At 53.5% G+C, this 23,326-nt stretch overlaps 2 protein-coding genes across 3 annotated transcripts in view; one reads left to right on the top strand and one right to left on the bottom strand.

The window, feature by feature from the left end:
• The window catches only part of DYNC2I1 (dynein 2 intermediate chain 1), a 71,921-nt gene extending 55,217 nt beyond the window's left edge, over positions 1-16,704 (top strand). The window contains exon 25 of one of the 2 annotated variants that reach the window (XM_060156250.1): positions 15,932-16,704. In XM_060156250.1, coding sequence (XP_060012233.1) covers positions 15,932-15,947 — 16 coding nt within the window. In that variant the 3' untranslated portion in view covers positions 15,948-16,704. Of the gene's footprint in view, positions 1-15,919 lie in introns of both variants that reach the window. The other variant, XM_060156249.1, reaches the window with a different exon arrangement.
• Positions 16,705-22,997: 6,293 nt separating this feature from the next.
• VIPR2 (vasoactive intestinal peptide receptor 2) overlaps positions 22,998-23,326 on the bottom strand; it is a 69,389-nt gene continuing 69,060 nt past the window's right edge. The window contains exon 13 of the mRNA XM_060156244.1: positions 22,998-23,326. Within this exon, the coding sequence (XP_060012227.1) occupies positions 23,150-23,326 (177 nt within the window). The 3' untranslated portion in view covers positions 22,998-23,149.

Below are 23,326 nucleotides of genomic sequence, written 5' to 3'. Positions count from 1 at the left end.
GCGGCAGTGTTGTCTTAGTGAAGCATAATTTTTCTTAAAATCACCCGACACACCCGTTCCATAATGCTCAACCCCGTTATTTATGAAGGAAACTCCTGACCCGTTCTCTGCAGTGTCCGCCCTTTGAGCTGTTTTCCACAGGTGTTTATAGTTCGCACAGATCTATTTGCCATGATCCAGGCTGTGCTTTGCAGTCCAGCGGGCACTGTACTAAGATTTCAGTCTGCAGCCAAAAAACAGAGCCTCTAATAGCAAGCAAATCCGTCCAGATGCAGGAAAAATTTCCCTTAGTTCCCAAAGGAGTGTGTGTACCGTCTACAATTATAGGGTATGCCCTGTAATCCACCAGTGTTCAGGAGCATGTGTACTGTCTACAGTTGCAGGGTACACCCTAAAACCATTTCTGTTCAGGAGTGTGTGTAAAGACTAAGTTGTAGAGTATGTCCCATAACCACTTCCATTCAGGATAGTGTGTACCGTCTACAGTGGTAGGGTACGTCCTATAATTCACTTCCGTTCAGGAGCATGTGTACCGTCTACAGTTGTAGGGTACTCCGTATAATCCACTTCTGTTCAGGAACATGTGTACCATCTACCGTTGTAGGGTTCGTCCTATAATCCACTTCCGTTCAGGAGCGTGTGTACCGTCTACAGTGGTAGGGTCTGTCCTATAATCCACTCCCCTTCAGGAGCATATGTACCGTCTACAGTGGTAGGGTACGTCCTATAATCCACTTCTGTTCAGGAGCGTGTGTACCGTCTACAGTGGTAGGGTCTGTCCTATAATCCACTCCCCTTCAGGAGCATATGTACCGTCTACAGTGGTAGGGTACGTCCTATAATCCACTCCCGTTCAGGAGCATGTGTACCGTCTACAGTTGTAGGATACTCCGTATAATCCACTTCTGTTCAGGAACATGTGTACCATCTACCGTTGTAGGGTTCGTCCTATAATCCACTCCCGTTCAGGAGCGTGTGTACCGTCTACAGTGGTAGGGTCCGTCCTATAATCCACTTCTGTTCAGGAGCATATGTACCATCTACAGTGGTAGGGTACGTCCTATAATCCACTTCTGTTCAGGAGCATATGTACCGTCTACAGTGGTAGGGTACGTCCTATAATCCACTCCCCTTCAGGAGCGTGCCATCCTGCAGGGAAGCTAGAAATGTGTCCACCGAAGGTCAGGGCCTCTCACTCTGGGGCGGGGGCAAAGCCCTACATGGGGACCTTTAGGCAGAAGCCAGCATGGGGTCTCTCAGCACCCAGAGAAGCGCATGTTCCCTCTGTTTCCTTGGCGTTTGTGCACAAAGCAGGTGAGATGGGAAGATGAATGGTGGGGACTCACAAGACCTGGGTTCCCAGCTTCCCTGTCATTGGCCCAGTCAGTTCACTTCTTCAGACCCTACATCCCACTTGTGAAATGGGAGTGATGTATTTTTCCTCCTTAACTTGTTGTGGGTGTGAGATTCCACAAGTGTGCTACACCGTGACCTGTGAAGTGTTGGTAGATGTTGGGGCGCCTATTACGCTTGCAGGGTGGCTCCTCGGTTCCCTCATCTGCTCCAGCTGGTGGACTTGTCTCTACTGGGGCTCAAGACTCCTGTCTGCGCCAAGCCAGGGGCAGACAGCAGGTGAGGGCACCTGCTGGCATGTTCCTGGGGTCCTTCCTTGTGACCAGTTTCTTTGTCTCCTCTCTCCCTTCCAGACCCTGGGTTCCAAACCCTGTTTGCTTATTGACTTCAGTGTTGACGCCAGTGTCTCCCCCAAGACCTGTGTGTGAGCTTGTCCTACTGGCTGTGGTCTATGCCATTGCTGACCCCTGACCCCTGCCTCTCCCAGACTTGCCCTTTTGTCCTATATTTGTTATCTCTGGTCCATATTAATCCCACTCAACTGAGTTTTTTGCTGTCTTCTTTAAATCTAAGAAATCTATGCTTTTGTAAAATAGGCAATCCCAAATTCATATCATGCAAACTTTTATTACAGTCTTAGGGATAATAGCGTCCTCTGTGATTCCATTTGCCGAGGGGCCGCCTGCGGTCGGCGCCCCCGATGTTGGGGGCCCTGCTCACGTGGGGGTGCCTCTTGGGGGGCCGCCTCGCCCCCACCCCGATCTGGGCTAGCACACGCGTGACCAGCGCTGCCGCCCCAACGCATCCCGTGAGCCAGCGGCCACCAGCTGTTCTTCCTCCAGCTGACGGGACTGACCTGGAGGAAGACAGCTGCGGCCCCTGCCTGTCTGCTCCCAGCCGCTCCCACCAGCCTTGAGCCACACAGGGGTCACTGGAGGCTTTGCAAGCACCTGGAGTGGAGTCAGTGACCACCAACAGCCCGGGCGCCCCCCACGGCCTGTGGGTCACACTAACCTCATCCCAGGGGGAAAGGAAACAACACATGTACACGTTTTGAACAGACACTGTATGTGGCAACTTAGATGCCGGGGACACCTCTCTGCCCCCCGGGTTTCCAGTAAGATGGACTGTTCCGAACCCCTGCTGCCGTACTCGCCAACCATCACCTCCGCTTCTGTGCATCCCCGGGGGCCCCTCTGTCTGCTGCGGAAGCGCCTCAGCTCACCCAGTGTCCACTGGGCTGGGGAGCTCGCTCTGCACCCACAGCTGCCCTGAGTTCACTCTGTTGGACAGCTAGTGATTTAATAATAATAGGCCCCGAAAGTTTGGGGGCCCTTGGGAGGGGCAGATGTCTCTGCCCCAGCCTCTCTCCTCTGGCTCCTAGCCCCCGTCTGCCCTGTCACCTCTCAGAGGTGGAGTCTTCCAGAAAGTCTGGGCTCCCGCAGCCTTGATGAGGGCCGGCTTGTGTCCCCTCTAGGCAGCCCCGACCTGTCCGAGTCATCGTCCCTGGGAGCGCTCTTCCCGGTGTCACACACCTGCCCTCTGAACCCCCTGAACCTGCCTTGGCTGCTGTCTCTGGAAAGTCTCGGCCTCCTTGGCACCCTCAGGATGGAGAGGGTGATGCTGCCTGGGGATGGGTGTCACCTGCCTTCCGGGGTCTGTCCTGCAGGTCCACGCGTTTCTGCAGCTGAACTGGTGGAGGGTTACATGGCTCCTGTCAGCATCCGCCGCCAGCTCCATCAGCTGCTCAGCGGTCGGGATATGCGTTTTGTGTTACAGGAACTTGTCACACTAGCACTTTCATTTTGAAAATTTTGTGACGTATTCTGAGAGATCAGGAAAATTTTCTTTAATTTTATTGTGCAGACGACAGGTAGCCAACTGTACACCCACTTTTTATTTTAACGCATCAGACTGAAGATGTTTTGAGACTACTTAAAGTCATAATTGGGGATTAAAATCGAAATTACAGTTACGCTGCGTGCGGTGTGACAGACGTAGGGAGCTGAGGCCCCGAGAGGCCGAGGGGCTGGTGCTGGGAGTGTGAACATGACCCTGCTTGATTTCTGTTAACATTGGTTACGAGCTGCATCTTGATTCCAGAAACGTCAAAGCATAGCAAACACTGTGGCTCAGAAAGCACGTCTGTGCCTGTCCTGCCTGAGAATTCGGCGTGGCATCACCTCACCACTTGCCGACTGGAGACCCACAACACGGTCACTCTTCCCTCCTCACTGGGCCTACTTTCTGGCTCCAGGACTCCTGGTCAGAGTCCTCTTGCCTCGAGTGGCTGCCGGCGTCCCAGGAGGCTGCCCAGATGTCGTGCCCGTCTTGTCCTGCTCCCATCAGCTCCTTGGCTTCACATGTCTAGAAAGCTCAGAATGATCTGGGGTGGGTGACATGTTTGTGTCTAAATCCCACCCCCAAAAACCTGTACGGTAACTGCTTCCATCCCCAAAGGCCTCCCCGCCTCTTGTAAAAACATTTACACATAAAATTCTTCCTGCAGCTCTTGCCACGCTAAGGGCGATCCTCCCCTACCTCTGGGCTTGTCCTGGTGATTGGAGCCTTTCCTGCTGAATCCTGGGGGGCCCGGCCGTCAGGGAGCGTCCCCGGCGTGAAATCCCAGGCACTGAACACAGCGTAGTTGCTCCAAGCTTTCTTCTGACTCTAAAAAGCCTGTGATTTACGACTGTTGAGACCGCTCGCGAGACCACCATCCTGTGGGCAGTCCGCGTGCTTTGTGACACCTTGGAGCACCTGAGGGAGATACACTGAAGATGAACTAAACCCTTTCCTCTGTGGGAGATCCCGACCAGGCTCCTCCACGCAACACGGGTCTGTGTGTTTCCGGACCGCAGGCCACCACGGGCAGAGGCCGGGAGCCTCTCGCTGAGGGGCCCAGTCCTGCCGAGCAGAGAGCCAGGCCTTTCCCAGAACGAACACGGCGCCCTGGGGTCTGCAAGTGGCCTCTCGCTGGACCTTCACACGGACGGTGCCTCTTACCTTCCCGTTTGCTGAAGGAGGGACCCCCAGCAAGCGCTTCCACAGCTGCCTCAGATTGAAGTGAAGGAGAGAGATGTGTTGATTAGCGCAGGTGACTCGCAGGCTCTGATCAGGACCCGTCTGCCCCTTGGGGGTGGCTGCGGCTCCCCGGGGCCCAGCTCCGCACCGGCCGAGGCAGCGAGCGTGTCCCTCCCTACACTCCAAGGCTGGCAGCTGCTCTGGCTTTGTGTCAGTAATCCAGGGAGCAGGACCTGGTCTCCACGGAGATGGGCCCGGAGGCCTTAGATTCGGGGCAGTTTCATAAATACCCTGAAGAGGGCCCCAGAGGAAAAGCAAAACTTAGAGGAAGGAGCCACCAGGAATCTGACCAGCAGGCTCTTTCCCAGACACCACAGGCAGAACCTTTTGTATTTAGATTGCTTCTAATTTATGTGCAAAGCAGCACTGAATTAACTGCAGGGGTTTTCGACTAGAATTCCTGTGAAGACCTCTCCCAGTGGAGGTCCTTAGAGTTTAGGCTGTTGAGGGCGGGAAGCGGGTGACGAGGGTGTGAGAAATCCTGTCCTTGCCGCTGTCTGCACAGTGACAATGGAAGTAAATGAGCAGTGGCTATCGCTATTTAATGTCATAATTTTTCTGGTTAACCAACATTCTTGTTCCGCTGTGTGTGGAAATGGATTCTCTTTCCCCTGCAGAGTTTACAGAAGCCCTGATCTATGATGCGTAGGTTCTTTGAGGGCTGTCATGGGAATTCCCAAAAGTCTGGGTAACAGGTTTTGCATGAAAGTTACTCAGTGAGAATGCATCTCTAAGATTACTTGGTTCTATTAATGATTTTTTAGCTGATTTTCCTCATTTTCCTTCTCAGTGTTACATATCGTCTTGTAGGATAACCTCCTCTCATCAGACTCAGCTTCTGTGTTTTCTGAAAGGTTCTTTTACCTTGTCTGCCCAATTCCAAATAACTGGATGACTGAAGTTTAACTTTTTAGGTGTCTTTTTTCTTAATCTATCAAGATTAGAACCTCTTTTCTTCTGAGTTAATCATGCATTCATTTATACGCAAATAATCTGGGATTTATGAATGGATATTATTCCAAACCTCCTTTAAATTTGTTGTTTGGGATTTCAAATCCCTATAACAAAGTGAATCAGCTATACGTATACATATATCCCCATATCCCCTCCCTCTTGCGTCTCCCTCCCACCCCTCTAGGTGGTCACAAAGCACCAAGCTGGTCTCCCTGTGCTATGCGGCTGCTTCCCACTAGCTGTCTACCTTACGTTTGGTAGTGTATATATGTCCATGCCTCTCTCTCGCTTTGTCCCAGCTTACCCTTCCCCCTCCCCGTGCCCTCAGGTCCATTCTCTACGTCTGCATCTTTATTCTCGTCTTACCCCTAGGTTCTTCATGACCTTTTTTCCCCCTTAGATTCCATATATATGTGTTAACATACAGTATTTATTTTTCTTTTTCTGACTTACTTCACTCTGTATGACAGTCTCTAGGTCCACCCACCTCACTACAAATAACTCAATTTCGTTTCTTTTTATGGCTGAGTAATATTCCATTGTATATATGTGCCACATCTTCTTTATCCATTCATCCGATGATGGACAACTTAGGTTGCTTCCATCTCCTGGCTATTGTAAATAGAGCTGCAATGAACATTTTGGTACATGACTCTTATGCAAATCAAAACTACAATGAGATATCATCTCACACCGGTCAGAATGGCCATCATCAAAAAATCTAGAAACAATAAATGCTTTCCCTCTTGATTTCAGCCTCCGATCCTTTGCCGTCCCCTGAGGGAGGCGAATCCCAGGTCCTCTCACCTCAGGAGGGGCCAGGGTTTGTGTTTAGAAACAACCTGAAACACACAAGGAATGAAAAGGCCGCGAGGCCAAGGGCCTAGGTTCCAAGAAGGCCCCCGAGGGGCTCTGCCTGCCCATTGGGACCGAGACTCTCCATGCCCACCCCGTCCAGCTTACGGAGTGCGGCCCCTTAGGATGGCTGTTCACATCCAGGTGGCTGTGACCGGTCACCCCAAAGCCATGGACTGGCCTCCTGGGGCTGCTGCCCTCCCTGCTGGCCGTGGTGAGGAGGGACCCCAGTGGCAGGAGAGTGGCCCCTCCCGGCTTCCACTGACTGTCTCTTTGGACATGGTTGGGAAATCCGTATCTCCGAAGGGGATGTGGCTTTTGAAGTGCGTTGGGGTGCATTTGGCATCTGTCCTGGTGAATACGCTGAGTGTTCGGTCAGCTTGTGGGGCTTCCAGCCGTGAGCCTGATCCCCTAGAGGCAGCTTCACCCCGGCCTAGACGTGCTCGGATCCTGATCTGTGAAATCAGGTCGCTGGCTGTCCACACCTGACTTCCTTTTTTTAAAAAAAGATATTTATTTATGTGTTTATTTTGCAGCTCTGGGTCTTAGTTGCTGCACACAGGCTTTTCGATCTTCGTTGCGGCATGCAGGTTCTTTTCGTTGCGGCATGCGGCATCTTCAGTGTGGCGTGGGAACGCAGTTGCAGCATGTGGGATCTAGTTCCCCAAGCAGGAATTGAACCTGGGCCCCCTGCATTGGGAGTGCAGAGTCTTAGCCACTGGACCACCAGGGAAGTCCCCTCACCTGACTTCTTGAGGGAAGTCATCTTACCTCTCTGCCCACTGCATGTCCCTGTCTGCCGTCCCCAGCCTGGAAGACCCCCGGGGCAGATGCCCCAGCTCTCAGACTTCAAACACAGGAGGGAAGGGAACAAAAGGCCAAGACTGTGTTTGTGCTTAAATTAGGGCCTAGCAGCACATCAGGCCAGCCTTTCTGGTCATTAATACCAGCCTCTGTCGTCACAGGCACCCTGGGCCCTAAAAGAGGCCATGCTCAGGTGACGTCCACGCCATGTGTCGACCGAGAGGACATTGGAACAGTGGCCCCGTGGGCTGCCAGGCAGCTTGGTATAATTAGCAGTGTGTGAAGCACCTGCCCGGTGAGTGCACATCCCAGGTCCTGGGGTCCCCGAGGACCCCAGTCAGTCACACTGCTGACCATGCCAAGATGTTCTGGTCACTTACGAGCCAGCTCCAACACCCTGCCCAGAGGTGCATGTGTGTGCACGTGTGTGCATGTGTATGTGTATGTGTGTGCGCACGCCTGTGCCTTGCTGGGGCTCCCAGAGCCCTTTGTCTCCCGCTCGTGGGCAGAGCTAGACTCTTCGTGTGCTCCAACGTGGTGACCACTGAACGACTGGTTTTCTGAATAAGAGCTCCTCTTAGATAATCTGGCCCTTGAGCAGGTTCTGTCTAGACAGCTTTGGGGGAAGTGACCAACCTTCCTGCCTGGGTTTAACGGCTTTTCTCATGTTTGAACCCTGCTTGGTTCCAGGGACTTTCATGGTTCCCTTTGTATGGATTTGTACACGTGGACGTGTGTGTGTGTGTGTGTGTCTTATCTGAGGTCGGCTGCTGGGCAAGGCCCCGAGTTGTACCTTCATTATGGGGCACCTGATGAGCCTCCCCCAACCCGGGTTTCTTTCTGACACCAGTGACACGCAGACTTCCTGAGGGAAGTAGCAGCGTGATTGCTTTGGCCTGTTTTCTGTCTTGTTCCAACACTCGGTTCTTGTAGGAAGCATGGATTTAAATGGCGTTTAGACAGTGTGTTGGTGTCTGCTCTCAGGCCTGGGGGCTCCTCCTGGTCTGGTTGTGCTCCTGTCCCCTCTGCACAGGGGATGTGATGACGCCCCCTGCGTGGAGCTGACGGGCAAGTTTAATGAAGTAATTCACCTTCCACGTGGGGCGTTTAGCACGGTTCCTGGCGCGTGGTAAGAACTGAATAAATGTGAGCCTTATTCTGAGTCAGTTCTGAAGGACAGCTGAGTGCCTGGGTAAGTGATGGTTGAGTAACATGGGTAAGTGATGGTTGAGTAACATGGGTAAGTGATGGTTGAGTAACATGGGTGAGTGATGGTTGAGTAACATGGGTAAGTGATGGTTGAGTATGGTTACTTACTGTGAAAAAGTGAAAGTCAGGATCCCCTGGCATGTTCTGGCTTGGGGTCGTGAATGAGAAATCTGCTCATGAAGTCAAAAACAATCCAGAGTTTGGGTGTTGCCACAGCAACAGAAGAGCAAACATTGACCCGGAAATGGGGGAAAGTCTAAGATAACTTTGTCCTTTGAAGGCACCTCTGCTGGCCCCCTGGGAGGGGAGCTGTTGTCTGGGGATGTTCCTTGTCGGCTCCCCTGGACGGACCCTCACCATCTTTAGCAAGTGTCATCGAATGGTCTTTTCTTCAACACTGGCTTTAGGTAATTTTTGTGCGCCACCCCTCTCCTGTTCTCTGTCTGTCTCTGGGACTGCAGCTGCACATCTGTAACCGTCTGATATCGTCCATAGGTCATTTGGGCTTTCTTCCTTTTATTTTTATAGCTTTTTAAAATATGATTTTTAAAAAATTAATTAACTATTTATTTATTTTTGGCTGCGCTGGGTCTTCATTGCTGCACGCGGGCTTTCTCTAGCTGTGGCAAGAAGGGTGTACTCTTCGTTGCGGTGCGCAGGCTTCTGGTTGCGGTGGCTTCTCTTGTTGTGGAGCACGGGATCTAGGCGCGCGGGCTTCAGCAGTTGTGGCTCACAGGCTCTAGAGCACAGGCTCAGTAGTTGTGGTGCACGGGCTTAGTTGCTCCGCGGCATGTGGGATCTTCCCAGACCAGGGCTCGAACCTGTGTCCCCTGCATTGGCAGGCGGATTCTTAATGACTGTGCCACCAGGGAAGCCCTTTCTTCATTTTTAAATAAATCTTTTTTATTGACCTGTTTTCAAATTCACCAATATTTTATTTTGATATGTTTAATCTAATGTTGATCCCAATCAATGAATTTTTTATTTTAAACACCATATTTTTCATGTCTAGAATATCGTTTTAGAAAAGTTTCTAAATCTCTTCTGAAATTTCCTGCTCATTGTGTCTATCTTTTTCCTGTAGAATCTTTAACACGTTTATCACAGTTATTTTAAAGCCCCCTTTTACTAGTTAGAACCTCTGAGTCATTGGTGAGTTTCCTATTGACTGACTTCTTTGTTTTTTTTGGCGTACGCGGGCCTCTCACTGCTGTGGCCTCTCCCGTTGCGGAGCACAGGCTCCGGACGCGCAGGCTCAGCGGCCATGGCTCACGGGCCCCGCCGCTCTGCGGCATGTGGGATCTTCCCGGACCGGGGTACGAACCCGTGTCCCCTGCATCGGCAGGCGGACTCTCAACCGCTGCGCCACCAGGGAAGCCCTTGACTGACTTTTAACTATAAGTCACATGTTCCTGTTTCTGCAGGAACTTTTGGGTTGTTTACTTGGCATTGTGAGGGACACCTCCTGGAGGCTGGCTTCTCTGAACTTCTTGGAAGAGTGCTGGGCTGTGCTCTGGAGGGTCTTGAACTTGTGGAGGCTGGCTTCACAGCCCGCTAGGACAGATCTATTTTAGTTTCCCCTTGGTTCGAGCACCGCTTGGTCACCTTTGCTGTGAGGCGTGTTTCTCCCAGGGTTTCAGTGGGGCGTGAGCGCCCAGCCTCTGAGCTTGGTGAGACTCGGACCCACACCCCGTGGCCCCAGCGGAGGTGCCGTCCACTCTGCTCTCCAGGTCTCTAGGGCCCCTTCTCCCCCGCCCCACGGGGTCCTCCCTGTTGTGCAGGTCGGGGCTCAGCAAGGGTCTGAGAGAACTAAAGTCAGACTTGGGGGCTCCTCACCCTTCTCTCCTCCAGAATCCCCTCGATTTCCTTCGGCCTTGGAAGCCCTTTAGACAGGGTTCCCTTCATCCCGGCTCTTCCCCGCACGCCGGGGCCCCTCTTTCGGCTGTTTGGAGCCCTGAGACCACAGCGGAAATGGCCCTAAGCTTGCCTCTTCCAGGCCGCCCAGCAGACGCGTGAGGGAGGGCGTTCTGGGCCCAGCCGTCCCCGCGGGGTTGCACGTGTCCGTGGCTGTAAGAAGAGCCTGCAGAGGGCAAGGGAGCCACCCCGCGGAGCCCACGATGCAGACCCATGGAATCTGAGCAAATAAAGCAACTGTTGACGCCAGCCGCTTTTGGGTGCTGTGCTTGGCAGCAGTAGGTAAGCGACATACACCTAGAGGGAACGTAGTTCAGTAGATCCTAAGATGCGCATTTGAACGTCTTAACGTTTTCAGAGTCATGATGTGTTTTATCATTCATAGCAAGCGTGTCATAGTTTATCAGCAGTGATCAGTTGTTCTTTCTTACTTAGTACATAAACTGGTCATAGGTTTTCAAACAATGGCTTCTTAGAGTCAATGAGATACAGTGCATTTGGAAAAACTGGACTAAAGACAGAGAGCTTGTTGACTGCTGGACTTCAGGGCTTAGTGTGGACAGCGAGTCTTCAGGAGGGAGTCCAGGACCCCCACAATGAAGCAACATGTCGCTGTATGTACACAGGCATGTGTGATACTGTGCGTGAATAACCCACTGATACGAGATGAAGGAAAATCCCTTAAACCACCAGACCGTCCCTCCTCTTACCTTCCGATGTCTCAGAGGCAGTGTCTGGGGACTCAGTTCAGGAAGTTGGGATCTCCGTCATTTCTCGAGGCAGACCAATCAATTACACTGGTTTCTTCACTTCGATGGCCTGAGATGTCAGAGAACTTATTCTGAAAACGCAGTAGTGTGGGAAAAAAAGGCAGGGAATGAAATGGGATTTGAAAGAGGAAAGCAATGCGTTGTTTAGGGCCAAGACAACCGTGCGTAAATCTCAAAGAAAAAATGCTAATGTTGGTAATTTTGTTGTTAATATTTAAAGTACGCTCCTTCTACTAAGAATAATAGAAACTTCTGTATTAAGAACGGCACCGAACACTTGTATCAGCTCTGGCTCCTCCTGGCCCTGAGGTGAGCCTTCCCTGTCAGCTGGTGTAAATGTAAACTCTCTCCACCAGGCAGACGTCCACTCTCACTGTGGGAGAAACAGATTAGCTGATGGAAGAGAAATGCCAAATTAAAGGCATTTGTATCCCAGATTAGCAGCATATGTTAAAAAATGATGTCCCCAGTTAATTTTTCCGTGGCCTGGAAATGAGGTTTCTAATTTACACAGTAGTTTTTTTAAGCATTGGAGAGTTTTCTGATTATGGGAAGTAAAGTACGTTAGAATTTCAGAATATTAACATTGGAAGGGGAATCTCTTCTACAACAGCCCCATTTGACTGTCTTGGTGAGAAACCTACCATTTCATTATATAACCAGACTTCTTTACTAAGCTGATTGTTTTCTTTGTAATTGTAACTTATTTTTAAAGTGGTTTACTATCTGTTTTTCTGTTATAAAAATAATTCATGCTCATAAGTATAGAAGGTTTAGAACGGCAGAGAGAAGAGAAGAGGCCACAGGAGAGGCGGCCTGACAGTGCTGGGTTCGCAGCTGGGCATGGTGTGCGCTGTGTCCCGCACAGCCCCTCTGGGCTTCTCACAATGGCGCCCGTAGGACCATGTGCACTGATCTGTCTTCACACTTGACACCACAACTTAAACATTTCCCTCTTACTACACGCTTGCTCTGAACCTTCTCTTTAACAGCCCTACACACTTGTTGGTGCTGTGGGCTGAATGTCTGTGCCCCCAAATTCATATGTTGAAACCAAACCCTCAATGCGATGGGGTCAGGAGGTGGGCCTTGGGGAGGTGGTGAGGTCAGGAGGGTGGAGCCCCCATGATGGGCTTCGAGCTCCTAGAGGAAGAGACCCCAGAGAGACCCCTGTCCCTCACCCCCCACCCCCCGTGAGGGCGCATCTGTGAACCAGGAAGAGGCCCACTACACACTGAGTCTGCTGGGCCTTGGCCTTGGCCTTCCAGCCTCCAGAACTTGGGAAGCGCCTTTCTGTGGTCTGTCACCCACTGTCCTGAGCGGACTCACACAGGTGGGTCCCACGGTGGCTTGGAGGTCCCTAGGCGGGTGATGGTCTCCTTCAACCACGGGACATTGTTCTGTGCATCTAAGGGCGCTGGTGGCTGTTTCCTTCCTGAGTTGTCAGCTACAGTTTCAGCACTGAAGCACTTTTATCTTTTCCTCTGTAGCTTCTCTGTGTTGAAGTCTGAGTGGCCATGAGGGGTAGCATGGAGTCAATGTGCACTGGGCCCCGCGATGTGCTGGTCCCTCCATTTGAACACTTGCTGCTCCCACAGAGGGAGGCAGGGTTTTCCCCATTGCCGTGACTCTGGGAGCCCAAGTCATGAGCCCCGAGCAGCATAGCCTCTGAGAGGGAGGCCGGGGCCCCAGTCTGGTCCGTGTGGCTTCAGAGCTGCTCTGATGGACATGCCCCCTCGGCCCACAGGGTGGCCCAGTCTCCGTCTGGGGGCAGCCCGGCCTCTCTGCTTCCCCCCAGCAAGGACCCTGGCTGCTGTCTCCAGCTCAGTGCCTCATTCCCCTCCGAGCTCCAGGCCGCCGGCCGTTCAGGCTGGGGCACGACCCAGAGCAGGCCCAGCCGGTCAATGCTGCTCCTTTGGTCACTGGCTCCCTGGAGGCCTGCTCGGTCCTAGTCTTTGAGGGGAAAGAAAGTTTGTTTGTGAGTAAAACCATTTGTTCCTGGCTTTACGCATTATCGCCACAGCAGTGATGTCTGTTGGGTCTGTGTGTGTGCAGTGCTAATGTCCTTTTATCCCCAACCTCCTGGAGCAGCTCAGAGGGCAGGGGGCAGACAGTGGCGGGTCCCTGGGCACGTCTGTGTCCCTGGGTCCCCATCAGAGTCACAGGGGCTGAGTCGGTGGCGGTGAAGGTGGATGGCGGGTTGAGAGGTTTAATGGAGATGGCTTTTCCTCTAAGTTCCTCTCCTCAAACCCTTGTTACCGCGTGCATTTCCGTCCCTGGCCCTTCGCTTATAAAATGCAAACGGGCCGCGTTACTTAGTGGGTCAGCCCCCAGCAGGGCCAGTTGCTGCCCTCGCTGAGCCTTCCGAGGGGCCTGAGGTGCGGGCCCTCCTGGGGGCCCTCGGCGCCTCCCGCACAGCCCCGGGCCGCCCCCAAGGAGCAGGAGGGATGTGCAGGTGGGCCTGGGGCCGGGGACCAGGACGTGGGCGCGGTGAGCACCTGCGTGTTTCCACACCATCGTTACGTCGCTGCAAGTTTAGAGAAGTTCCTTGCAAAATAAGCCACGTAAATATTGTGGAGGTCACGTTTGTCCAATCCCAAACCTAGGATCTTTTTGCAAATACCGTGGATGATGTGGGCTCTTGACAGGTGCTGGTGGAGGGCACTTCGAGAAGGACCGTGGAGGGGCCGGGCCTGGGAAGCGGGTCAAGGGCCTGGAGGCTTGGGGTGCAGGCGCGGAGGGACTGGGGCGCCGGGGCTCCCGGGCTGGCCCAGGGCGGGGAGGGGTCGCCGGGCGGCGGGAGATGGGTGGGGCTCGCTGATTTCTGGGGCGAGTTCTCCCCGCTGAGCAGGTTTCAGGCCGCGGCATCCTGCCCCGACCGCTGGGGTGGGAGGAGAGGAGCGCGGCGGGTGACTCAGCCGTCAGCACTGGAAACAGCGTTCACGCAGCACCGCTGTTAGCCTAAGTGCGTTGCCCTTGATGATCTGGCTCCTTTGTCTGCAAGCTGGAGCCGCGTCCCAGTCTTTCGTGCACTTACTCTTGCAGGCGAGCATCAGATTTGTTTTGTCCAGCCCGGCAGGAGTGGCGCCCCTCTGGCCTGTTGTTTGGAATTACGCCGTTAGATTTATTAGGTTCTGGTTGACGTCTTTTAAAATATAGAGCCTGCCGAACTGGGAACGTTCCACCTCTTTTTAAATGATGCTCAGTTAAAGTGCATCTTTTTTACCAGCTTGTCCAGGGCCAGAGAGACCAAGGCAGATGGGGCGCCTGTAGATGAACTGAGACGACGCCCCAGAACCCCATGGACGCAGAAGCAGAGGCGGTGATCAAGCCCGGCCCCCAGGGCGAGTCCTCAGGGTTCTGTTCCCCCCCCTCCAGCCAGGCCGCCCCTACTCTGGCCCTTCAAAGCCTTCAGGTGCCTCATCTACTCACCACTGTGTGCAGACAGGCAGTGCCGGGTGTGCTGTGACTTTGACAGATTTATAAGGAACTGGCTTAAGAGTCCCCCGGATCTTTATTCCCTGGAAAGATCTAATAGGGCCAGTGTCTAGGAATTCTGTGACTGAGTTAAGGTTTTCTACTTCCAAGCAGAGAGAAAGCTAGCAGGTCAACGTCTAGGGATCCTTTGGACGTTGCCCTTCACTGGAAATAGAAGGGGCAGGAGACCCTTGGCCCGTTTGTTTCTCTGTGTCCCAAAGTATCTGCCTCCTGGGTTTACAAGTCCTGATGACAAGGGCAGAGAGGGGTGACTTCTAACTTGGGCCAGATCCCTACACACTTCTGTAGGCGGCATGCGGCCTCGGCCACCGCCAGCAAATCAACAGGGAGCAAGTTAATAGGGGCCTGCTTTCTGCAGTGACGCCTCAGTTCAGAGGGTGCAGAGGTGACCAAGACATCACTTGTCCCAGGAGACTAAGAGTCCAGCGGAAAACGGGACTAGAGTGTTCATGACGGCGAGAGCCCCCGAAGGGGGTGAAGGCCCTGGAAGGTGCTGGTGGGCACAGCGTGAGCCGAGCTGCACTTCAGGAAGGTCACCCTGCGGCTGGTTTGGGGAAGAATATGGGGGGAGAAGGTTCACGGAGAGACCAGCTAAGAAGCTGCTGGTTAACACCCACAAAATGAGGCTGTAAACGAGGGGATGGGGTAGGGTAGGTGGTGGCTGGAGCCGACGAGACGCCCTGATGACCTGGCTGTGAGGACGGGGTGATTCCCGTGAATCTTCTGCGTGAAAGTGTAAGGGGACAAACCGATTTGGGAGGAAGACACTAATCTGTTCTTCTCATGAAGTAGAAGCTTAGGTCACTGATTTTCCTAATTTTCTTTTTTTTCTATCTGTATTTCAAGTTATAAAATTTCCGCCAAGGATTGCTTTAGTTCAGTCCTACAAATTTTGATACATTGTATTTTTGTTATCATTCAGTTCAAAATATTTTGTAATTTCCCTTGTGATTTCTTCTCAGATCTATTTAGACATGTGTTGTTTAACTTTTCATACTGGATATTTTCTAGTTAACTTTTATTATCGACTTCTAGCTTAATTTCGTACAGAGAACCTGCTCTGTATGGTTTTATTTCTGTGAAGTTTGTCTAGACTTTCATGTGGTCTATTTGGTGAGCATTCCATGTGCACTAGAAAAATACACAATCTGCAGTTGTTGGCTGACGTGTTCTATATATGTTCCATATGTATATGTTCCGTATATATGTTCTACATATGTTCTATGTGTGTTCTTTACATGTGTTCTCTATGTGTTTTGTGTGTTGTATATGTTCTCTCTATGTACATGTTCTATATATGTTGATTAGGCCAAGTTGGGTGATATTTTTGGTTAATGTTTTGTTCACGCTTTCTGTATCGATGACCTTTTGGCAGGCTTGTCTGTCAGTCACAGAGAAGTGTCTTTAAATCTCCAGTTACGGCGATAGATGCGCCTGTCTCTTCTGTTAGCCCCGTCCATTGCCTCATGTGTCTGAAGCTCTGTCCCCAGGTGCTGCCACACTTAGGACTATTACGTCTTCCTGATGAATCGGCCCTTCATCACTGTGAAGGGGAAGAAGATGTGGGTGTACGGGGGATGATGTCGGATGTGCAAGTGGAAATTTGAGTTTGGATCTCAGGAAGAGACACCGAGCCATAAGGGAAGACACACCCGTCTCTGCTTTGTAAGTGACCCCACCTGTGCGAGATGAGCTGGCCGTTTCCTTTCCCCAGTTTGTTTGATCGAAACATGGCTGTTGTAAACTTTATCCCTAAATACCCTTGCTAGGTGAGTAACTGGACCATGCAATTTGTGTCGCACTATTAATGGTTTGCTTGATCGAGTTAATTACTGCAGGGGTGCACGGTGGTGGGAACTGCAGCTGACCATCCCTGAGGGCTACCTCTGATGGCCTCTCAGATTATGCAGCTGTTTCCTTCCCAGGATTCTGGCCTCTTTGAAGAGCACCCAGCGGTGAGGCTTCCCACCTGTGCCTTCCATCTCAGTCTCCTCGCTGTGGTCCAGTCGCAACATCTAATCACTCTGGAATGACTGAATGTTTCTGTTGTTTCTCTTTGACATTGATATCATAAATAACATTGTGATGACTATTCTTGCACATAAATCGTGTGCACAACTGAATACTTAAATTGGAAAAATTCCTAGAAATGGAATTACTGGGCCAAATGAAATGAACATTTTAAAGTTAGAATATCTTTAAGGTTTATAGAGTAAATATGGAATAATAACATGCTATATGATATGAGTTGTATTGTATTATGATAATACTATGGTATAATAAAGCCACTAAATATAAAGTTTGTAATGTCACACCACATAATACAGCTGTAACCTCTGAACAGTGCCATTTTTATAGGCAATTACTGCATCCAGCTTTTTATTTTACTTATGGGGAGTGTAACCTTTTCCTCATCCTTTCTGTCTTTTATAATTTTGACCATTGATTATCTGTTTCTGTTAGTCGGTTTTCTAAGTGTTGATACTTTTCTTACTTAGAAGCTCCTTGTGGGGAGATGGAGTTTCTGCCACAAGAAGAAGTCGGGACTGGCTGAGACTTATTTAGCTCTTACTGGCATCAGGCTGGTTCTAGGGCATCTGCAGTGGACACAGTCTATCCCCACAGAGGTCATGAGGCTGGGAGTGGGCTCGGGGCCCAGCCTGCCAGTCCCCCACACCCAGGCTGCAGCTCGGAGGGAGCCTCATCAGCACACAAGCACAGCGGTCCTCGTCCCGTGTGGGAGGAGCCAGAGCGCGCCCCTCACGTGCCTGTCAGGAAGTGCTCCCTACGTTGGCCCCTTGCTGGTCAGCTGGAGGGAGGTGGGCCTGGGGGAGGTCCCCGGATGACGGAGGGAGTGGGCTTGGGCACCCGTCCTATCCCGGCTCCTCTGAGAGCCAAGGGGCAGAACGGGGCTGCCGGGGGGCAAATGCCGTCCCCGCCATGATGGCCTGGACCCCTGCACCATCCGGAGGGGGCGTAGAGGGGGCCGAGGCTTGGGTGAGCCCCAGCCCATCGGGAACTTTGCTCAGATGACATCACAGTCAAACGCCACTGGGACACCTTTCACTCTTCTGGTATATTTTGCAAACAAGCGTCCTTTCAACTTGCTCTTAAACATTATTTAGAAAACATTCTCGGAGATGCTTCCCCAGCCCCGGGTGGGCAGACGGAGACATGAGGTCACCTGCCCTCCCGCTCCTGGGGGGCGCCTGCCGCAGGGTCACCCTGCGCTTCCGAGGGATAAAGGTGCCCCCTGACCCGGGACTGAGCAGGTGCCGTGGGGAACGTCCTCCTTTCCTGGTCACCCTCTTGACGGCCCACCACGGTGCCTTCAGGGTCAGTGGGGGGGCACGTGACACCTCCCAGCAGCCCTCTCGCTGACCCAGGTTCAGTTACCAGGCAGCCTCGAGTGTCGCCGGCAGGACAGGCCGGGCTTAGTCTAGCCCTCGCTGGTCTGGTGGGCAAGCTGCCCACTGGTCTCCACGGGGGCCTCATCAGTGTGGGGACAGGGCCGGGGGGCGTGAGCAGGGATGGGAGGGCCCTGGAAGCAGGCGGGGCAGGTGGAGGCGCTGGGGCATTTAGGGGAACCTGCCCCGCGTCCTCTCCTCCCCCGCTCCTGTTCTGCAGGGAAGATGGCTGAAGCCCAGGTTATTCAAGAAATTTGCCCGAAGCCACAGAGGAGGGTGACATCCTGCGTCCTGAGCCCTGGCATTTCTGGAGCAGCTGGGACATTGTAGAGGCAGGTTGGCAGAGGCCACTCACATCATCTCATTTCAGGTCTGCCCGAAGGTGACCCCGCACAGACTCTGAAGAAGCTCAAGGCCCCCTCACTTGTCTTTCTCATTCCCTGCTGAGTTTTCACCCTGGGCGGGGCCTGGGGACCAGAGCAAGGGGCTGGGCACACAGGGGGGCTGGTGCTTTATGGATATCCCACCTGACACAGAGCCTAGGCAGCTTGCAGTGACCGGCATGCCGCGGCCCGCGGGCTGCTGAGGGCGGGGCTGCCCTGGGCCAGCTCGGCCCGTTTACCCCGTGGCCTCAGCCAAAGGCGCTCCCTCCTGGGCTGTGGCCTCCCTCTGCCGTTGCAAGGCTGTCGTCAGGCCGGCGAGGCTGGGAGCCAAGGTCCGGGGGCGGCATGGGGCCACGTGGGGTGGGGATCGGTGGCATCACCGACAGTCTGCTTTGACCCCTGCTCCAAGCGCTGCAAGGGCACGGGCCAGCAGGTGAATGCCAGGAGAGGTGGCCCCAGGATGCGCTTTCCAACTGCCCGGCTGGTGGTCACAGAGTGGACACCCAGTCATGGTTCTTGAGCACGAGCCTGGCTCCGGCCTCACAGATTTTCTCAGCAGCGGCCAGTTGGGCACAGGGTGTGGGGCTGCTGAGCCCTCACAGCCTTGCGTTCGGGCCACAGCTGTCCCCACCCGCCACCTCTCCTGTGGGCTTGAAGCCCCTCACTGCCTCTGCCCTGCACTCTGACCCTTCTTTCCCCTCCTGAGCTCTCGGCGTTGTTGTCCGCAAAGCCCTGCATGGTCTCACGGCCAGATGGACGGCCAGATGGACAAATGGAGGGATGGAGAAGGAGACACAATGCAGACCTGCTGCGGTCGAGGACCGTGAGCCACAGTGAAGTCCACGAAGGTAATTTAAGTAACTTGGGTCCCTCTCTACTTTCTTTCTTTTTTTTTTTTTTTTGCTGTATGTGGGCCTCTCACTGTTGTGGCCTCTCCCGTTGTGGAGCACAGGCTCCGGACATGCAGGTTCAGCGGCCATGGCTCATGGGCCCAGTCGCTCCGCGGCATGTGGGATCTTCCCGGACCGGGGCACGAACCCGCATCCCCTGCATCGGCAGGTGGACTCTCAGCCACTGCGCCACCAGGGAAGCCCCCTCTCTACCTTCTGTACCAGTGGGCACCTGGTGCCTTCGGTAACTCCCGAGCTCCCTTTCCCTGCACCCCTGTTCTGCGCACGGACGTGCTATCTGCAGCGCTGCTCTGTTAAGTTGCCCATCGCCCCCCAAAAGTAAACGCTCTCCGCCCCCCTCCTCTTCCTTCAGCTTCTCCATCCCCCAGCCTTAAGCCTGTCTGACAAGGAGGGACTCTCTTCGGTTGTGGGTGGGGAGGGAAGACAGCCAAAACCCTTTCCAAAGGCCCCGGGGAGGCGGCCGGGGCTGCTTCCGGAAACGCCTAGTCCAGCATTCATGAGTGTGTTCCATGCGCGCACAGAGACTGGGACTAAACGTACAGAGCTGGGGCTCCTACAGAGCCCAGAACAGATGGTACGTGGGTTTTCACAGCAGGCTGAGAGGTCTGGGAGAACACATGTGCCCATGCATGTGAAAGTCTGCAGTGATGAGTCACCTTATGACGGGTTTTAGTATATTGTGTGCCTTTAAATCTGAATGAATTGTAATTATTTTTGTGATGACTTGAAAATCACAAATTTTGCATATTCTAGATTCATGATTATAATGATTAAAACCAGGAAAGCTTGTGTTTTTCAGGTGTATTGAGTTCACTTGCTGCTTCTTATACTTTGCTATCTATAGCATTCAGCATATAAGGATTTGTAAAGTCCTAAATCTCCAAAAGAGAAATTGGTGCTACTTGGCCTCATTATTTTGTAATTATATTCCAATAGTTTATTTCCCCCTGTTGGTCCTTCAGTGTCAGGGGTTGAATATAATGAATATAAGTAGCTTTAACCAAGATCCCAGTGACAGCTCTGGGGTCATTGTTGGCGCTGAGGCCTGCTATCCAGGGCTCAGTCCGGGACGCCCCTGGGCAGGGGGAGGTGGGACTGCTGTCACGAGTGGGGGCCCCCACCGCCTGTGCCTGCTCCACTTTCCTCATTAAACCTTTAGAGAAGATAATGGAAGTGACAGGCCCTTTTCTCTCCATCTTGCAAAGAACACTCTTCAGTATAAACGATGCCCTAAATCCTTTGTGACGTCCCCAAGCTAAGCAGGTCCCCAACCTCTTACAGGGCCCGGTGGTCGGCGATGCAAACAGGTGACGATGACACACCGCCCACGACCTCTGCGGAGTCCTGTCCCCATTTCCACGAATAAGGAAGTTAATCTGTAAACTTTCAGCAGGACCTGCATCCAGGTGGGGCAGCTGACTGGAGAAGCAGGGGCCTGGCTACCTGACGTCTACGTCCGTGGGTCAGGCTGAGGCTCAGAACTAAAGAGAAAGCTCTCTGTAAAGAAGAGACGCTCGCTGTCTCCAAGACTAAAGACAGCAGATTGGGGCGAAGAGAGATGGGAACCCCAGTGATGCTGGTGTCTACCGCAGCTTGGTGAGAGCGGCGCTGAGGCCACCTCTTCCAGGGCCGTACCCGCCCAGAGCCAAAAGCGCAGGCCCGGAACCCATTCCCACTTCCGGGACGTTGTTCTGTGGCGATGCTCCAGCACATGCAGAAGCGCTCAAACACTCACCAGCGGGGGTGTGGAATAAACCAAGCGCGTCCGTGCCATGGAACACCACACAGCTGCCACAAGTAAAGCACATCTGTGTGCAGACAGGCAAGACCCACACAGCCCGTCTTAACTAAAAAAGCAGAAACTTCTACACAATGTGACCTACTTTCCACGCAGAAAAAGAAGAAAGCGCGGGAGGGAGGGAGGGAGGGAGAGGTTTGCGTAGACGTAGAGGAAACTATTGGGAACAAGACGATTCACTCTGGATGTTTACTTCTCAAGCAGTAAGAGCCAGATGGAGGGCGAAATTCAGAGCTTTTTCACCTTCTGGGTAATATCTGCCTATAATATCTGAGGTTTGGTAACTCTGTATAATTTCTCTAACCTGAAAACCTGATAAAAAGCACCATTGAAAAAACGCCATTCTTGCTAAGAAAGGAAGGTGCTTGTTGCCCGTCCCGACATCACCTATTCACTTCCCTTCCTTGCGAATGCAACGTATTCCTACCTTAAGCAAATTCTCATGAAGCTCTTTCCACCAGTGGACAGCTGACAATGTACCATCACCTGGCACCTGGGGCTCTCAGAAACTCACAGGAGGCTGGTCCGTCTGCTCATTTCTAAGTCAGCTTTTGGAGAACTTGACCTTTAGCAGTGTGCGGTATTCCTCTTGGAATGAAGCAGTTTGGTTGAACATGGAGCTTACTAGAAATAGATTTTATCTGTCGGTAGCACAAATGCAGTTAGGGGTTAGCTCCCAGAAGGCACACGCACATACGTGCGCATATGCAGGCACGCATGTGCTCAGCCCTGGCCCTAGTTAGCAGGTTCTCAGGTTCTGTGGAGCTGTGGGGTGGGTGTGTGGGGCGCCGCAGGTGCCCCCCCCACCCTTGCAGGGCTGCCGGGCGCCCCGCGCATCACCCCCACCGCTGACCGGATGCTGCAAGGAGCACATCCAGGCAGGCGGCGTAAGTGCCCTGGGGAAGGTGGCTGCTTGCAAAAGCCGCAAGCTGCCACGTGCCCCGCTTCCCACCCCGCACGCCATCCAGCCTCCGCTTTAGACACGGGAAGATTTCCTCCGAATGTCCTCAGTTTGAGATCCTGGGGCCTCAGCATTTGCTGGTCAGGGTCACCCAGCGAACAGACACGAAATGGGTTTTACTCAAGCGTCACACTTGGCGGCTTGAGGACATTCCACACACGTTTACAACATTTTATTTGGTCACCCCCTCCTCTGCTAACAGTGAGTGATATTCACTCTCCCCTCTGCTGTCAGCCAGGCCAGGCCTCCCCGTTCCAGGCCCGCGGCCTTGGCTCCCGGCAGCTGACGGACTTCCAGGTGCACATCTGACTCCCACGCTCCACCAACGGCCCCGGGCACCCTGGGAGCTGGCTCTTCAGTTGGTCGTGCAGATCTGGTCGCAGCAAATCGTCTGAGCTGGGGAGCCGGGTTGCCGGGGGCTCCGGGTGGACGCTGCCACTCTTTGACCAGGTTCCTCTCACAGGGGGCTTGGGTGCACACCCCAGAGGGACGCTGCAGGGCGACGGCCTCGCGGCGCCCCCCACCCCCGCCCCCGGACGTCCAGCCGCCACCCCCGCCCAGCCTGGCCCTGCCTGCCAGGCCCCGCCCCCTGGAGCCAGTCATCCCGATGGCTGGCACTTGCGCTCAGGTCTGTGATGCCTCAGAACGAGGACTCTGTGGCCTCATTGTTAAAGGGGACCAGTATCATAAAGGGGTTGGAGAACCGAGTGCAGCGGCACAGAAAGAAGAGCCTGGATGGCAGTGTGAGCATGACTGTGCCAGGCGGGGCCCACCTGGGCTTGCGGGAGGGTTCCACGGAAGCCCTCAGCGGGCGCCTGTGTGTCCTGCACACAAGGGGCTGCCCTGTGGGACCTGGGGGCTGAGGCCGGCGATGTAGGCCATGCAGAGGAAGGGTGACCACGTCACTCAGGGCCAGCATCCCAGCCCAGGCCTGTGCCCCCTGAGAACAGGCACTGAGATCAGAAAATCCCCCGTTTTCTTCCACAGTCGCTGGACCCAAGTCCTGGGCTACTGCCACCTTGATCTTTCCTGGTCTCTTTGAAAATGGGTCTGTCTGCACGGCCAAACAACATAAAGCACAAAACTACCGAAATGCTGGAGTGTAACAATCGTTAGGTTTAAACCCCGGGCGGTTACAAGGTAAGCCGGTTCCACGGCGGGGATACGCCAAGCCCGCTCCAGTGGGTCCGAGCCGATTCACCCCAGGCACCCCTGGCTGGGGGCTCGGGCTGCGGTGTGGAGGCACCTCTAGATGACCGAGGTCTCTGTCTGCAGGAAGGACAGGGCGCGGGAGCCGCGGGGGACCTGCAGGGTGCCCTCCGAGCCGTTCCTCGAGCCGGACAAGCTGTGCAGCCTGCAGTCCCGGCCGGAGGGCCGGCTGGGGCACAGAGTCGGCCGCCACATCCTCCCCAGCTCGCTCTGCAC

Source organism: Lagenorhynchus albirostris, chromosome 8 (assembly GCF_949774975.1).
Source record: "Lagenorhynchus albirostris chromosome 8, mLagAlb1.1, whole genome shotgun sequence".
Classification (NCBI taxonomy): domain Eukaryota; kingdom Metazoa; phylum Chordata; class Mammalia; order Artiodactyla; family Delphinidae; genus Lagenorhynchus; species Lagenorhynchus albirostris.
This window is presented reverse-complemented; position numbering and strand designations above follow the sequence as displayed.